We start from the raw sequence: 19,075 nt of genomic DNA, 5'->3' as shown, positions 1-19,075 counted from the left end.
GAAAACCTGAATCGGGCAAGGTAGAAGAATCTTTTTACCCATTCGCCAAGGGTACAAGTTAGGTGGGTCGACAACATATTCCTGTCATGTGACGAATATGCCGTCACCAGTGTCGTATATAATATATCAGACGTGTTTCCCTGTGGAGGAATCGGTTGACCTATGACCTTGCGATCAAATGTTTTCGGTTCCCATTGGAGAGGCACGTCGTTTCGGCTACTAATCGCACGGTTTTGCGGTGAGGTCGCAAAACACAGACATTAAACTTATTACAGTGAACAGAGACGTCAATGAACGAACGGACAGATCATAACTTTGCAAAAAATAAAGAAAATAAAACTTTCACTTGAAGAAAGACTTGAACCAAGGACCTCTCGTTCCGCAGTTGCTCATGCTAACAACGGGAACACGGCGCTCCTGAGCACGTAGGCTCCTAGATGTATGCCTATCTTGTGCATAGACTATTCAGTTTGTATATTTTGCTTACTTTTTTCATAGCTCCATACAACTTCTTCTTGTTTTCTCGATTGATCCGTTTTTCAAGGCCTATCCACTGTGCCAACTTATAACTAAATCTGTGGGGGGTGCGATGGGGAGCTTCCCTTGTTAGTATTTTTCTATGGCTTAACTTGCCAGAAATTCGCAATCCAGAAAACAAACACAATTTCCAGTGCAATAGTCCGAAGATTTGAGAAGTTGATGTGTTACGAGTTGCCTCAAGAATTATATAGCAAACAAACCCTAACAACTTTGGTATGTCATAATTCACACGATGTAACATCGAAGTATGTTCTGATCATTATCGGTCGGCAACTTGGTTGTGAATGCAGGTCTGCAGATTACGGCCACATGAACTTGTAAATGGGAGGAATGCAGTTTCTCTCAGTCGTTTCCACTGCCATTCGAAAAAGTTGTAAGTAGACTGTTTAGGTTTTTTTAAATTGGTAACGCCACATAGCGCTCTGTATGAAAAATCAATGGCTGTGCTGTGTGCAGTCAGTGGCTGGTTGGCATTGTTGTAATACTCGCCATTTAGTGTAGGGCAGCTGGATGTTAACAGGGCGTAGCGTTGCCCAGTTGGAGGTGAGCCGCCAGCAGAGGTGGATGTGGGGAGAGAGATGGCGGAGTTTTGAAATTTGTAAGACTGGATGTCATGAACTGCTATATATATTATGACTGTTCAGGTAAATACATTGTTTGTTCTCTATTAAAATCTTTCATTTGCTAACTATGCCTATCAGTAGTTAGTGCCTTCCGTAGTTTGAATCTTTTATTTAGCTGGCAGTAGTGGCGCTCGCTGTAGTGCAGTAGTTCGAGTAACCAAGATTTTTGTGAGGTAAGTGATTTGTGAAAGGTATAGGTTAATGTTAGTCAGGGCCATTCTTTTGTAGGGATTTTTGAAAGTCAGATTGCGTTGCGCTATAAAAATAATATGTGTCAGTTTAAGCACAGTCATGTATGTAGAATGAAGGGTTTCACGACCGGGTGACATGGCTGTTGATATACTTTCCGGGATGTGAGGTCGTGGTCCAAGAACTTTTTCTGCTCCTTACGTTTCGTCCAGGACTGCGCTGGACTTCCTCAGAGGCGCTGCTCCGCTGAGTCTTGCCGACTGTCAGTCGGCAAGACTCAGCGGAGCAGCGCCTCTGAGGAAGTCCAGCGTAATCCTGGACGAAACGTAAGGAGCAGAATAAGTTCTTGGACCACGACCTCACATCCCGGAAAGTATATCAACAGCCACAGTCATGTATAATTGTTCAAAGGGGACGTTTCAGAGTAAGCTTCTAATTTCTAGAATTCATGTGAAGCATTGGAGTGGAGCACTCTACGGCAGCAACCCTGCGAACTCGCCGCGTTCGTGCACGCAAGTTAACTTGGCTCACACCGAGGCTCCGAGGCATGCTCCGCTTACTGACGGGCTGCTTACTAGCATGAAGCTTTGCATTTTTTAGGCTGGTAGCTGTGGTGCTGTTTTACTTGCAACGTTCTCTGAATCCTATGTGCGGTCTCCAGTCAAGGCTTCTTCAGGCATCTGTGACGAGGCCTTGGCGCTGGCGCGGCCTATCTTGAAAGGATCAAATTGGAAAGAGTTGTTCTTACGGACTGAGAAAACTCCCAGTTAGTACTACAAAGGTATTCACTTCAGACATTTTGCCAGAGGTTGTGTGTGTTCAAATGTTTGTGAAATCTTATGGGACTTAACTGCTAAGGTCATCAGTCCCTAAGCTTACACACTACTTAACCTAAATTATCCTAAGGACAAACAAACACAGCCATGCCCGAGGGAGGACTCTGACCTCCGCCGGGACCAGCCGCACAGTTTTGCCACAGGTCGTACGTATCCCGTGTGACAGCTTCGACAGGCGGACCACCACTCACCTGCTAGCCAGTAAATAGTCCACGCCATCAGGCAAACTTCGGCGAGACTTTCTCCCTGTGACACAGGTTCGTCTTAAACACCACAGCTGGGCTAGCCGTTCGTCTTCTCTGGACATGCGGATAGGTTGAGGTTTATTGGTTCATAAGAGCTTGGAGTCAAGACTGATTTGTAAGTCTGAATTTTCTCATTATTTCTCTTCTTTAAACATAACATCCCTAATCTAACCTCACCTAGCATCTCACATACGTGGTTCTCTGTCAGTTAAAATGGTAACAGCGCTTTTATCGAAAGTCTGAAAGTTTTAATCTTCCAGGAACTTTGATTACAGCGTATAACCCGCGGAGCGAGAAGGCTATAGGGAACAGACAAGAATAGAGAAGCACCATAAACACATTACCATGGCTCATACAACACAGGAAAACCTTTAGCTTGCAGTCGTCTCGGAATGGATAAATACACGTGCTGTATGGTTTTGAAGGAAATCCTATAGTAATCTCTCTTCAAAATAATGGCAAGTTCAGGTAAGGACGAGGAAGGTGGATAGCAATACGCACCCTTCTCTCCAAAGCAGACCAGTAAGGCTCGATGATATTGGGACGTAAACTCAGCTAGAAGTTGGAAACAGTGTGAAACAAGACTCATTCGAAGAAATGACTATCTTCTATTGCTTCTAGCCCATGTTTTATGGTCCGGCACCACGTTTTCCTGTTGCGGACCTTTACATCACTGATGAGTGGTTTTGGAGTTCTAGCTCGCCCTGCAATTCCCTGGTTATGGAGCTCCTTTCGCGTTGTTTTGATGCTCACAGTGTTCTCGAGTACGACATTCATTTGTGCACTGACTTTTGCAGTTGCCGTCCTCTTATTTTTCATCACAATCCTCTTCAACATAGTATTAAGAAAACAGTCTTAATCGCGTTTTTTATTTATTTAGTGCCGACCGGTTTCAGCCCATCGCAGGGGCCATCTTCAGGGCGAATCCGCTGGCCGACTGCTGGTGGCGTCACGTCTACTAAGGTGTGGCAGAAGACTATTAGTATCACATCTCCCATCCCATCTGCATCTGCTTGCTCTCCATTTGCTTCGTACTGGTTTTCTATCTGAGCTCTTCATATTCATATAGCTGTTTCTCTTTTGTCCAAAGGCATCTTTAGATAGTATCTACCACCCTCCTAATTATACATTCTTCTACACCCTTGCATTTCTCCTCTAGCCATTTCTACCTAGTCATTTGGTATTTTTTGTCAGTCTCCTTTCTTAGACGCCTGCATTCATTTTGCCTGGTTCATTTGCTGCATTTTTGTAATTTTTTTCCGTTTCATCAACTAAATTCAGTATCTGCTGTGCTATTCGAGGATTTCTACTAGGACTTATCTTTTTACCTATTTGATCCTGTGTCGCCTTCACTACTTCATCTATCAAAGCTATCCATTTGTCTCCTTCTGTATTCCTTTTCCCTGTTTCAGTCAATGGTTCCCTAATGCCTCCTCTGAGACGCTCGACGATCTCTGATTATTTCAACTTACCCAAGTCTCATTTTAACTTCCCACGTTTATGCAATTTCTTCAGTTTTTACATAAATGTCGTAACCAACAAAGTGTAGTCATAGTTTACATAGAAATGTCTTACAGTTTAAAACCTGACACTGAAATCTCTGCTTCACCATTATACAAGGTATTTCATGATTCATGTTACACACTTCCAGAGGTTGTTGAGCGGACTTAGTAGACCACATCATCCTGATACATCTGGCAGTGGAATACATGTTGCAAAGAATGTAGGATATGCAATTTTCAGATATGGTAATATGGACCAAGACAAGAAAAATTGTCTAGTAAACTTGGGCTTCAAAATGCGTACCTGATGAGGTATGAATAATTGTTCACCTTCCGTACCGTGGAACACATCTCTCTATGGAACAAGTGCTCATAGTTCTTAAGGCTTGCGTTTTAGAGCCCATGTTTCCTGCCTTTTTTTTCCTTTTTGTGGTCAATGCTACCTCATCTGAAAGTTGCGTACCATACAATCTTAGCAACAACAGTACCGGTACACATACTCCACTATCAGAATTATCAGAACGTTTTCCGCTTATAACTTTCGACTCGTTCGTTGACGGTACAGGGACCCTTAATGCAAGTTGATACATGTATTCTTCTCCATCATCATTGAAAGTTTGTCATATCATCACGAGTTCACCTGTATGTACATACATTTACAGGCGACGACGTCTATAACTTCGTCGCTCTGTAACGTCGTTGGATGACGTTTTCAGACATGGGTTCCTGCGTGAAACTTGTTCTACTAATTTTCCTCTACAACCTCTAGAAGTTTGTAGCATGAATTGTGAAACACCCTGTATAATCAACTGAAACCTTCCAGTTTTCCAGGTCTCTTCCACGTACACAACCTTCTTTAATGACTCTTGAACCAGATGGCTCTCTTTTTCATTTCTTTTCCCTTGTCCATATCTTCTTACTATTTTTCCTTCTCTTTCTACTGTCGAATTCCGGACCCCAGCAGTTAAATTCTCCTCTCCCTTAACTGTTTCAATAATTTCTTTTATCTCATCGTACGTTTCTTCAGTGTCTTCATAGTCTGCGGACGTAGTTGGTATATAAACTTGTATTACTGCCGTAGGTGTCTGCTTCGCGTCTAGCTCTGCTAGGACAATGCGCTCATTACGTTGTTCGTAGTAGATTACCTGCATTCCTATTTGCTTTTTCATTATTAGATCTACTTCTGCGTTACCCCTAATTGATTATGTATTTATAATACTGTACTCAACTGACCAAAAGTCCTGTTCCTCCTGCTACCCAACTTCACCAATTCCCACTTACTTCAACATATTCTATTTTAAATTTCCTAGTGTATTTGTCCCATTAAGGGACCTAACATCCCTTGCTCCAACCTGTAGAATGAGTTTTGTTTTTCCTTATGACGACATACAACCGAGTAGTCCCCGCCTGGAGAGGATGTCATCATTTATCCGTACCTCTGGGAAAAAATAACACCTATAGTTACTCCTTGCTTTCAGCTGTCCGCAGTACTAGCACAGCAAGGCCATCTCGGTTTCGTTATAAGGTTAAATCGGCCAATCATGCAAACTGTTGCCCTTGCAAGTAATGAAAAGGCTACTGCCACTCTTCAGGAGTGTTTGTCCACTCCACAGATACCCCCCTGTTGTGGTTGCACATTTGGCACTGCTTTCAGTATCATGGCGGGCGAAAGACACCACACGTCGCTAAAGCAGGCGATTTATTTGTCAGTAATTTTTAATTTTATTAGACCTACATACAAAATTATAAAACTTATCCATCGGCAAAGGGTCTCTCTAAGACTCACCAGTTCGGGAAAAGTGTCGTTGACACCCAACCTCCTTTACTGAGGATTGTAAAAAGGTACCCGTGCAGACACAATCCAAGGTGAAGTCCTAGGTGCTTGCAGGCTGGCAACCCCTTCTACTCTCTCCGATTCCGGATGGCCTACTATCACGCTCAAGGGCACCATTCTGGCGGCGAAAGAGCAACAGTGAAGGCTGCCTGAAGGCGCCTAGGGCTCTTGTTTCAGGTTCTGTCTCTACAGGTATAATTTTGAAATACGCAAGAAATGTAGGCCAGCGCCACCGAGGGCTCGCCGGAGTGGCCGTTTTTAGGGGGAGACTTTGTCGTTTTATTCACACATGTATCAATGTCGCATACTCCCTATGATAAGCACCCTTTTCTGCTTCGTATCATGTTCAAATTTCGTCGAATGATTTGCAACGGTTCCCAGTGGTTCCATCCATTGCAAGAGAGCAAAAATTGTGGTCTCGCTGTGCTACAAACGGGTGTGATCACGTTCGATGGGGATGCAGCCCCACAAAGTCCTTAGAGAAGGGTTGAAATATCCGAGGGTGTCGACAGTGTCAAATGTTGGGAAGAACATTTCGCTACTCATCACACTGCGGACTGTCGTTGTGGAGCGGGAAACGTGTGGGGCAACGCCTCAGCTTAAGGGGTAGTTTCTTTGACGCCCTTCTTGCCATCGCCTGCGACTCTTTCGTGCCGATTGTCAGCATCGATGCGTCTGAAATGGGTCCTCGTCCTCCGCGTGGTTTCAATTCTGGGCGTCGAGGTTTTGGTCTCCATCGCAGGGGCTCGAAAGAAGCGGTGAAATGTGGGCTAGAGGGACTGTGATGACTTTCCCAAAGCGTGACACGCCCACTGTGGCACTAGGCTGAATTTTTGTGAAATTTGGTGCCAATGTGACATCATTAACCACCCTTACACGCCACAAGAATTTATCAGGTGTTGCCTTTTTTTGCATGTGCCGACACCTTGCTGCTCGAAGCATCGTTAAATCCGAAGGTGAAGTCAAATGACCCGCGCTTTTGTACGATTACAGTGGAAGATTGTAGGCACCATTGAGCCAAATTTCAAACTTCAGCGTCGCAGTGGCTGGGACTTATGCGGTTTCGAAAAAGTGCTCATTTAATTTTGTTGCGCTGTTTAGTTGGAGACAGAGCAGATACCCGACAGAGATCCTTTAGAAGAATCGGGAGGTAGCTTATTGTACCCTCGTTAGACTGATTGTCGAGTACTGTTCGAGTGGTACACTTAACAAAAATGGCTCTGAGCACGATGGGACTTAACATCTGTGGTCATCAGTCCCCTAGAACTTGGAGAACTACTTAAACCTAACTAACCTAAGGAAATCACACACACCCATGCCCAAGGCAGGGTTCGAACCTGCGACCGTAGCAGTCGCGCGGTTCCGGTCTGAGCGCCTAGAACCGCTAGACCACCGCGGCCGACGGCACTTAACAGTTGGGGTTGACAGGGAAGACTGAGATGATGTGAAGAAGAGCAGCCCGCGTTATCACGGTTTTAGTAAGCGCGAGGGCGTCATATAGATGATCCTCCAAATATACCGGTAGAGAAGCATTTTGCATTTCGAGATCGTATACTTATGGGGGAGACGTAATGCATTTCTTCCTCCCAGCTAACTCATGACAGTAAAACCAAATAAAATAGAGATGTTGTCGAACTCAATTCTTCCGAGGATGAATTTCTATTGGAGCAGCAAAGTGGGAAAATGATGAAGGCAGCAGGAATAACTCCGCCACGTGCAGTAAAGTTGCTTCTTGAATGTAGGTATAGATGCTTCTCATCACCGGGGTCCCTGTATCAAAACATTCACTTAGGCACATACTGAAAAAACATCTTCAAAGGATTTCGTATGATTCATTTTCAATGCGCGCAGCAAAATAAGCGCACGGGTTCCGTAGTGGCTATATGCAAATCAGGAAAACTGCCAAAAAGGAGATCGACATGAAAGGTGCCTTTGTTGCTCGCCGATTCAGTACTCTTTGGGAGAATGTATTACGTATACGTTGCATTGAGTGATCTCACATATAACTAGTAAAAGCTAATATCAGTATTCGCAATACATCCGTTCCCACCGTACCTAACATAATGCGTTTACTTATATTGTTGATGCTTGTTTTACCTGATGATTTCTTTCGCGTTGTTCATAGATACACTATGTGATCAATAGTATCCGGACACCTGGCTACAAATGACTTACAAGTGCCCTCCATCGATAATGTTGAACTTCAATATGGTGTTGGCCCTTTCTTAGCCTTGATGACAGCTTCCGCTTACACAGGCGTACGTTCAATCAGGTCCTGGAACGTTTCTTAGAGAATGGCAGCCCATTCTTCACGGAGTGCTGCACTGAGGAGAGGTATCGATATCAGTCGGTGAGGCCTGGCACGAAGTAGGCGTTCCAAAACATCCCAAAGATGTTCCATAGGATTCAGGTCAGGACTCTGTGCAGGCCAGTCCATTACAGTTATTGTCGTGTAACCACTCCGCCACAGGGTGTGTACTATGAACAGATGCTCGATCGTGTTCAAAGATGCAATCGGCAACCCCGTATTATTCTTCCACTGTGGGAAGGAAGAAGGTACTTTAAACATCAGTGTAGGCCTGTGTTGTGATAGTGGCACGCAAAACACCAAGGGGTGCAAGCCCCCTCCATGAAAAACACGGGTTCGATTCCCGGCGGGGTCAGGGATTTTCTCTGCCTCGTGATGACTGGGTGTTGTGTGCTGTCCTTAGGTTAGTTAGGTTTAAGTAGTTCTATGTTCTAGGGGACTGATGACCATATATGTTAAGTCCCATAATGCTCAGAGCCATTTTTTTCGAAAAACACGACAACACCATAACACCAGCGCCTCCGAATTTCACTGTTGGCGCTACGCACGCTGGCAGATGACGTTAACCGGACATTCGCCATACCCACACCCTGCCATCGGATCACCACATTATGTACAGTGATTCGTCACTCCACACAACATTTTTCTACTGTTCAATCGTCCAATGTTTACGATGTTTACCGAGCGAGGTGGCACAGTGGTTAGCACATTGGATTCGCATTCGGGAGGACGACGGTTCAATCCAGCATCCGGCAATCCTGATTTTCCGTGATTTCCTTAAAACGCTTCAAGCAAATGCCGGGATGGTTCCTTTGAAAATGGCACGGCCGACTTCCTTCCCCATGCTCCCATAATCCGATGACACCGATGACCTTGCTGTTCGGTCTCCTGCCAAAACAACGTAACCTTTACGCTCCATACACCAAGCGAGGCGTCGTTTGGCGTTTAGCTGCCGCTCGACAATGAAATCCAAGTTTTCTGACCTCCCTCTTAACTAGCGTAGTACTTGCAGTGGATTCTGATGCAGTTTGGAATTCCCGCGTAATGATCTGGATAGATGTCTGCCTATTACACGTTACGCATTACAAGACGGTCGCTCTTCAACTGTCGGCGGTCTCTGTCAGTCAACAGACGAGGTCGGTCCCTGTACGCTTTTGTGCTGTACGTGTCTCTCCACGTTTCCACTTCACTATCACATTGGAAACAGTAGACCTAAGGATGTTTAGGAGTGTGGGAATCTCGCGTACAGACGTATCACACATGAGACACCCAATCACCTGACCACTTTCGAAGCCCGTGAGTTCCGCGGAGCGCCCCATTCTGCTCTCTCACGATATGTAGTGACTACTGAGGTCACTGATATGGAGTAGGTGGCAGCACAATGCACTCAATATGAAAAAGTATGTTTATGGGGGTGTTTGGATACTTTTTATCACATAGTGTAGTGCCCTGCTAATCTATCATTCTCAGTTTTTTTCTTTATCTTTTTGTCTAGTTTTTGTTTGCAATGGACCACTTTCAAAAGTTTTTTTTATAACAACATAACGTGTTTCCCAAAATACCATTGTTTTAACGTGATAAAGCTTTACAGCATTTTTTAAGTTAGTTAAGCATTCCGAAGGTATATTCTGCCGAGATTGAACGACAGGTTGAGGTCGTGCAATAAGTCAGTTTTTGTTCCAGAAAACATATCTGTGAGATACCTGTCATAAATAACGAAACTGGATCTCATAGCGGACGTCTTATAACCACAAATTTCATAGCGAGTGATAGGTACAACTACATACTGGGACTATTTTTTCACGTAACAAGCAGTGTACAGTCGTGTAAAATTAGGAGTGTGAGATGGAAGAGGGAGAGTGAAATCAAGAGAGTAACTACCGTTTTTATTATTTGGCAGAATTTTATGACAAAGTAACATTTGTGCATTTACCAGCAGCATTTTAGTATGCATGTGCATATCTTACGGTGTTTCTCTACCATATTTTTTCTTTCATTTTGTGTGCAAATATCTCTTTAAATAAAAGCGTTTTGATTTCATAACTGTGATATTTTAAAGCTGTAAAGTTACTAGTTTCTTTGTTTAAGTTTTAATTAGATTCCACAATAATAAAAGCGCTATGAGCATCTTCTTGGCCACTGCTATCTCAAGTGCTATCAACAGACGAGAAAAAACGCCTACAGCTGATCATCACTATTGAATAATGTTACTGTGACCATCTCGTATACGCAAGTTTGAAAGACTAGAACGCAAACATTCGGCTAGTGGTAAATCATTTTTGCAGCACTCGCAACCTGCGCAGCTAGGTCTTCCTCTGACTGTACAGAGTCTCAAAAACATAGCTTCATAGGAACTCGTCTCCCGCCCCCCCCCCCCCCCCCAAAAAAAACCAAAAAGAACTAGAGCAATGTTTGAAGTCTGTCATGCCCGAATACGACAAGAACACCGTCAAAACTGACAAGAGAGTTAAAAAGCTCAGTCGATTTTTCCTTTGTGACACGGAAATAGACCGTAACTGGAAAAGTTATTCCCGTATGAGATTTTATATAGTACGTCCTCTCTACGAGAAATGGCAGAATGCACCCATGTCGCTCACTTCTCTGATTTCCAGCAAAGAACGATTATTGATTTTCAGGGCAAGAGGGGTTAACCAGTATTTATAATTCGAACCCATACTTTTAAGAATGCGTCATTTTATGTTACACTGTAGAATTTGTGTCTTTGTGCATATGAATGCATAAAAGTCCGCAGCTCGTCGTCTTGTGGTGGCGTTCCCGCTCCCGCGCACGGGGTCCCGGGTCCGATTCCCGGTGGGGTCTGGGATTTTCCCTGCCTCGAGATGACTCGGTGTTGTGTTGTCTTCATCATCATGATTCATCACCATTACGGTCGGAGGACCTCCGATAGGACCTTGCCAAGTCGGCGGTGCGGGTCTCCCGCATCGTTTCCTACGCTCCTCATCACCAATGCATAAAATGGATGCTCGGGCAGTAGGGCTTTATATCGACGTAAAAAGCAGGATGAACTGTCGTGGCAAACCCGGCTCAGTTTGGCTTTTGGCAGTCGTGCACTCCTCGGTGATTGACGAATAAAAAATTGATGATTTGCCACCATTAACTGGCAGACTCTAAGTAACCAGCCTGCGTAAATAATAGAAAATTATGGTGTTATTAATATTTTATTCATTCAGATGTATTCCTATACCAAGGGATGACATGAAATAGCTGTAAGTACAATGGAATAAAATTAATGAAACATTAAACCAAATTTGATGCTGAGTATAATACCATTTGTAGCAGTTCCGAGACTGAGTCAGTCTTCATTAGATCCTTAGCGTATGCTGTAGGTGCAACTTTGTTTATCCTCGCAGGAGCAGACCTGCTAGTTACATTCATATGTTTGTTATTGGCGTTCTTCGTCTGTGAACGGTATTGACGTGAGTTTCAAGACGGCTGTTTTCAAGTGACTTTGTTGGCATCGCCCCCATCGGCCCCCTCCCCCACTGTCAGTATACTAACTCAAGGGTCACTACATAAACTCACTTCTTATAAAAGGTGAAGAGAGATTCTTGCCGACAATTCAAGCTGTCGCTTGCGGTGTAGCTCTTTGCGGCTCACCTGGAAGCCGCGCAGGGGCGCCCTCTTGTCGAAGCCGTCGTCGTCGTCGGCGTCGTCCTTCTTGCCGCGGACGCCGTGGAAGCCCAGCGAGGGGGCGCGCTTGCCCAGCTCGTCCAGGTCGTCCTTCTTGCCGCGCACGCCGTGGAAGCCGAGCAGCGGCGCACGCTTCTCCAGGAGCGCGTCCTTGCCGTCGCCGTCGCCGCCGGCAGCGCGCATGCGCAGGAAGGCGGCGGCGTCGGCCGGGCCGCGCTGCTCGCCCGCGTCCGGGCCCTGGCCCGCGGCGCCCTCACACGCCACCAGCGCCGCCATCAGCAGCAGCGCGCCCACGCGGCACATGCTGCAAAAACACGCGCCGGAACACTCAGGCGGCTGCCGGTGGCAACATCGCGGTTACAACAGCACCTGCCTACAGGGTAGCTACGAGGGTCACTCCAAAAGATGTGCACACTATTTTTGTAAAAATACAGTTTTCATTCTGCATGTATCAAAGTTTTACAGTGCTTAGATACATCCTTCCCGCTTGTTTTCAAACTTAGTTCAACTTGTTCCCATGAATGGCGCCGTCACAGCATGGCTGCTTGATGTTCGTCAGGCAATCATAATAGGCCGCACCACCCGCTCCTTTCATCTCCATGATTTCTACCTCACTCTTTATGGTGGTCCCATCCAGCTCACCCCCACCCTGAGATACCTTGGTCTCACCCTCGACTGACACCTCAACTGGACCCCTCACCTACAGACCATCGACAGAAAGCCCATTCCCACCTCTGCTTTCTGAAACTCCTATCTGGCTGGACATGGGGATTGCATCCTTCTACCATCCTCCACACCTACAAATCCCTCATCCATCCTATCCTCTGTTATGCCAGCGTTGCCTGGATCTCCGCACCCACCTGCTTTTACAAGACCCTCCAAATCCTCGAATGCCATGCGCTCCGCCTTGCCTTCCGTATCTGCCTTCCTTCCGCCACACGGCTCCTGTATGAACTCATCCCCTTCCCCCACCTCCTCCTGTCCCTCCAACATCTCCGCATACTTTACATTGTCTGCAGGCTTGATCCCCCCCACCGTCTGGTTTCCTCCTTCCTCTAAATCCCCCGCCCGTTGTCTCGCCTCTATCGCTGTATCCCTCCCTCTCTTCACCTCCACACCCTCCATCTCCTTCATTAGGGCAATTTCCAGCGCCTCCCCCTCCCGGATGACGAACTTCGCCGTGACATCTACCCTTCCTTCCAACTATAACCTGGCCTTGTTCCCCCCCTCCGCAGGGCTCCCTTTTTCCTCTCTCCTCCTTCTCCCAGAGCGGATTTTTCCCCCTGGGACCCTCCACCCCATCATTGCCTCTTTCCCTCCCATATCCTTCCCTACCTGGCCCTATTTAGCGCGCCCCCCACACATCTACCCCCTCTCCCTCCCTCCCTTCTTCCGGTCTCCCTCATCTTCTTGCGCATATCAGATCCTCCATTTTGATCATCGTCAGTATGCCACGTCAGTGTTGTGTTTTGTGTTGTTTCTCCTGTGCACCAAGAGGTGTGATTTTATTTGTGTGCTGGCCTTGTACTTAGTGTCACTGTCAGTGTTTGTTATGTGCTACGCCATCCGTCGATACTTTTATGCTCTGGTCATACTGTGCCTTGTGTTCTTTTAATTGGCCTAGTGTGTGGTTTTTATGTGTGCGCTACTTTTTTACAGTTTTTATTTCCCTTCTTTGTCTATTGCCTTCCATGATGTTCCCCCTTTTTTATATCTATGATCTCCATGTTTTCTCCTTTGTGTATTTTTAAATGTCTTCTATTGTTTGTCTTTCGGCTGAAGAGCAGCGCATATGCTGCTGCCAGCACGCCCCGATGGGGAATTGAAATACAATAAAGGAAAAAAAATTACGTTCATCAGAAGCAACGTGCTGTCATAGAATACCTGTGCTGTGAAAACGAGACAGTGGTAAACATCCACAAGAGGTTGAAAAAGGTGTATGGAGATGCTGCTGTCGATCGCAGTTCAGTTAGTCGGTGGGCAAGTAGGTTACGTTATGAAAGCAGGCACGGCAATATTGAGGATTGTCCTCGCAGCGGCAGGCCTCGTGCTGCACACACTCCAGACAATGTGCAGACAATTAACGAATTGGTGACTGTTGACAGACGAATCACAATGAACGAATTGTCACGCTACGTTCGGATAGGGGAAGGAAGTGTTTGCAGAATACTGAAAGTGTTGGTGTTAAAAAGGTTTGTGCCAGGTGGGTTCCCAGGATGTTGACAGTGACTCACAAGAAACAAGAAAAACGGTATGCAGCAAACTTTTGGAACAGTACGAGAATGGTGGAGATTAATTTCTTGGAAGAATTGTGATAGGTGATGAAACATGGCTCCATCATTTTTCACCAGAGACGAAGAGGCAATCAATGGAGTGGCATCTTACAAATTCATCCAAGAAAAAAAAAATCAAAACCACACCTTCTGCTGGAAACATTATGGGTACGGTGTTTTTCGATTCCGAAGGACTCTTGCTTGTGAACATCATGCCAAGTGGAACCACCATCAATTCTGATGCATATGTGATGACACTGCAAAAGCCAAAAGAAGGATGTTTTGCTATTGCATGACAAGCACGGCCACATATCAGTCAATAAACCATACAAGCGATCACAAAACTTGGATGGACAACACTGAAACACCCACCTTACAGTCCTGACCTGGCTCCATGTGACTATCATCTCTTTGGGAAACTGAAAGACTCTCTTCGCGGAACAAGGTTTGAAGATGATGACTCGCTTGTGCACGCTGCGAAACAGTGGCTCCAATAGGTTGATTCAGAATTTTATCGTGCGGGTATACAGTCGCTGGTTCCAAGACGGCGTAAGGCAGTTGAGAGGGATGGAAATTATGTGGAGAAATGAAAATATTGTTCCTAAAGGATGTATATACACACTGTAAAAAAATAAAAGATGGATTTTAAAAAAATAGTGTGCATTTTTTTGGAGTGACCCTCGTACAAGGGAAATGTGGCTACTCACAAGAGCCCTGTGTGGGCTGTAATTACCTTGCGGCAGTGCAATTTGGTAGATATTCTGAAGCGTTAATGCGGAACCGACGCACATTTGGAAAGAATTAGTTATAAAAGTGGCCAACAGGTTATATCCGGCGCTGTGAATGCAAAGAAGACGTATTGAAATGTTTCCATGTGTAAAGGATTAGGTACAGGACACCAGCAGAAAAGGTCAAACAAGTGAGAATGACATAATGTTAATTCTATTATTAACCACCAGTCACACAATTTGTTCAACGAGAACACCGGTGACGTCGACGAGTTGCTGCATCCGCAAAACGACGTGATCAACAGCTGCTTTCAACACTATGGATGGAACATAAGTAACGTTCTTTTCGGTATCCCCAGAGCCAAAGATCACATACATTCAGATCAGAATACCTTGCAGGCCATGCATCTGTAAAACCTCTGGAGATAACACGTTGCATTAAGCAGACTTTGCACTCGGCGAACAACATGAGATTTTGCTCCATTTTGCATGAAAACAGAGATTCCACACAGCTGCGCTCTTCCAAAGCACGAATCACATGATGTTCAAGGAGGTCTCGATAACTTGCAAGCATCACGATACACCTGGCATATACTATGGGTGTATTCTCTACAAAGAAGAACAGACAGAGAATAAAGACGTTCGTGAATACACAGCACACAACCACATGTGGCTACTTCAGTCCCCTTGGTGACATATTTTTGACCCCCCCCCCCCCCCCCCAGTGGAGGGTTAGGTAAGAGATCCATGACTAAGGAGTTTGTTGCTAGTGCAGTCGAGCAAATGTAATTTCGATGGATTGCTCACTCGCTGCCTGCGATATGTAAGTTATAAGAGAATCGCAGACCAGAGAGCAGTGTTGGCTGCAGTAAGAGCAGTGTCAGTAGGAGTAAGTAGCAGCTAGCAGTCTGGTCCATGGAGTTGGCGGGACTGGTCGTGGGGAGCCATGGCGGTGCCTGTGCGATGTACATTCCTGGAAATGGAAAAAAGAACTCATTGACACCGGTGTGTCAGACCCACCCCCGGATCTGTCCCCCATTGAGCATGTTTGGGACTGGATGAAGCGTCGTCTCACGCGGTCTGCACGTCCAGCACGAACGCTGGTCCAACTGAGGCGCCAGGTGGAAATGGCATGGTAAGCCGTTCCACAGGACTACATCCAGCATCTCTACGATCGTCTCCATGGGAGAATAGCAGCCTGCATTGCTGCGAAAGGTGGATATACACTGTACTAGTGCCGACATTGTGCATGCTCTGTTGCCTGTGTCTATGTGCCTGTGGTTCTGTCAGTGTGATCATGTGATGTATCTGACCCCAGGAATGTGTCAATAAAGTTTCCCCTTCCTGGGACAATGAATTCACGGTGTTCTTATTTCAATTTCCAGGAGTGTAGTATAAGGTAAAAGCAGCCGCGCGCATATGTAGTTTGTTACAACAAAATTTGTACTATTGTTATATCAAATCCCATGTGAATGTTTAAAAAAACCTTTTAATAATAATCTTTTTATAAAATTAACTCTTCGACAATCATTCGACAGAATTTAAAGAATTTACTAATTTCTGCAATCCATGGTCATCCCGATTAACGTAAAGAAAAATCAGCTGTTTCTTTTTATACATGACAAATCCTGCGGCCAGCATTGCACTGGGCTGTGGCAGAAAAATTTATTGTAGGTATTATAGGTATAAATATATACGCGTTATCCGGCGACTTCATTGAGGTAAAAAGTTTCAATTTATTCAGAATGATCTTTCAGGACCATGACGCAGCACTGCTGACGTCCAAATTTACCAGTTTCGATTCACACTCAGCTAATTATTGAAAGGTTATATGTGAGGCAAAATTTTATTGAGAGATTAGTCACGTTATTATTGCGAGGCTACGGAATAATAAACTATTGCGAGGTTACGGAATGTTATACAGATTTCTTCTGTTGGGAGGTTACACTGAATGTCAATGATATATGTATTTTATCTGTTGGGAGGTTACACGCTGTTTAACATTATCCCAAATCCGGAACTTACGCACGCTATAGTGTAAAATGCGTCTCGTCAGTTTATAGAATGTTGCCCTGCCACATGCCATCACCTTCGATCTGGTGCCAGAAACAGAACAGGAAATTTTGAACGTTGCTGCAAATCATGATGTTTCTGCTGGACCTTATAGGCTTACCAGTATAAAATAAACAGCAAACTTTGGTACTGTCGACCACGAGATAGGCAGTTATCGTCAGACAGCATGAGCACAAGCATTACACGGGCACTTGTTAAATGGTCAGTTACACCATCCACCAGGTTAGGACGCCTTCCTCTTCCAGGTGCCACAACAAGTTCACTGTGTTTTCGTATTTCCTTATCACCTTCTTTAATCCGTTTAATATCATCCCTCGTCAGACCTTTCAGTCGGCGGTATTCTCTCAATGCAGCACTGTAATTGCTGCTGTTCACAGAAGTTACACTAATAGCGCATCGCTTCTCTTCTCGATAGCCATATTGTTCACTCACGTTATAGCTCGTCAAATGATGCTGCGGACGTTATATTGTCGTATAAACAGAGTACAGCGCCAGATTTGCACCTGAAGGCCACGATCAGAACTAATTTGTTTTCCAGCGTCAATCGGTTCCGCATTAACGCAACAGAATATTTACCTAGTTTCGCTGCCATACGATATTTGTAGCACACACTGGACCTCCGTGAGGCAGCTTCACTTTGATTATATCCACCTGGTACTCGAGGACTCCCAACTCGTTTTGCATAAGTTTAAAATCCAAGGTTCTACAGGTAGGACTACATATATTTTGAATACGCTGGAGCTCATCACAAAATCAAAGAAGAATTACATAGTTGTACATTTGATACAGATGAAAGAACACTGGGCTCGCATTCTGGAGGAGGACGGTTCAATCCCGTCTCCAGCCAGCCTGATTTAGGTTTTCCGTGATTTCCCTAAATCGTTTCAGGCAAATGCCGGGATGGTTCCTTTGAAAGGGCACGGCCGATTTCCTTCCCATCCTTCCCAAACCCGAGCTTGCGCTCCGTATCTAATGACCTCGTTCTCGACGGGACGTTAAACACTAACCACCACCACCACCAGATGAAAGAACATCACGCATTTTCCATAACGAAACAGTCGACCTTCTAGCTAAAAAAAAGTATTACAGAAGGACGCGTCCCTCCAACATCAGTACCTCATACTGATTTCAAACCTATGAAAAGAAAGCTGGTTACTGCAACTGGATCCGTAAATGGCGTGTACCTCAGCAACATAAGGGCATACACCTAGTGGTCATATAGCCAACAACTTCTCGTCGATTATAGATCGATTGTCAAGCTAAGGAAACCTCATGTGACGTCCATATTTCTTAGGAGGCTGGGGCAGGGATGTTACTCTACACATTGTCGTACTAAAAGGCCCGCTTTCTGGAAATTATGATCATAATCAAACGAGACTGATCTAAATCATATGATATAGGTATGAAGTAAGTACAAAGAAGCCCAATGCTCTATAGGAAACTGGTCGCAAGGAATTTTCCTTTACCTGCAAGTGCGACATCCTTGCTCTACAGACTATTAGCTACATCTTACATTCTCAGAGAAGGAGAAAGTAATCAATATAGAGATCTTAATATTTTAAAAAAATCAAAAAAATTACATTTCTCTAGACCGTGTACATTATAAAACAAAAAAATGTGGTATCTAACTTCAGTTGACTAAGCGACCATCTCCAGAACACTCGTGGTACAAGGGTAACCCCAAAAGTAAGGTCTCCTATTATTTTACAAGTACGTAGACCTGTTTATTTCTGTAATGGTTTACATCAGCTTACAGCTTGAACATTTAGCTATTTTTCGACATAGTCCCTATTTCTGTCGATGAATTTTTGTAGACACTGTGGCAGGTTTGTATGCTCATGTCATACCACCTCGCCACCATGCTGTTCAGAAAGTTATGAACCTCTTCTTTCACCTCGTCGTCGGAGCTGAATCGCTTTCCGGCCAAATGTTCTTTTAATCTATGGAACCGGTGATAATCACAGGGCGCCAAGTCAGGACTGTAGGGTGAGTGGTATATTATGGTCCACTGAAACTGTTGCAGGAGAGCAACTGTTTGCGAGCGATGTGCGGGCGAGCGTTGTCATGGAGAATGTGTACGCCCTTGCTCAAAATTCCTCTTCTCCGGTTCTGAATTGTCGCTTTAAGTTTTTTCAGTACCTGTCAGCGTTAACTGTGGTCCCAGCGATTCAGCTCCGACGACGAGGTGAAAGAAGAGGTTCATAACTTTCTAAACACCATGGCGGCGAGCTGGTATGACATGGGCATACAAAAACTGCCACAGTGTCTACAAA

The 19,075-nt window shown here is 45.0% G+C and overlaps 1 protein-coding gene across 1 annotated transcript in view; it reads right to left on the bottom strand.

The window, feature by feature from the left end:
- Nucleotides 1-19,075, bottom strand: part of LOC126343426 (tachykinins) — a 955,942-nt gene that overhangs the window by 40,270 nt on the left and 896,597 nt on the right. Inside the window, exon 2 of the mRNA XM_050001936.1 lies at nt 11,696-12,032. Coding sequence (XP_049857893.1) covers nt 11,696-12,031 — 336 coding nt within the window. The 5' untranslated portion in view covers nt 12,032. The remainder of the gene's footprint in view (nt 1-11,695; nt 12,033-19,075) is intronic.

This window comes from Schistocerca gregaria, chromosome 1, assembly GCF_023897955.1.
Source record: "Schistocerca gregaria isolate iqSchGreg1 chromosome 1, iqSchGreg1.2, whole genome shotgun sequence".
Lineage (NCBI taxonomy): Eukaryota > Metazoa > Arthropoda > Insecta > Orthoptera > Acrididae > Schistocerca > Schistocerca gregaria.
This window is presented reverse-complemented; position numbering and strand designations above follow the sequence as displayed.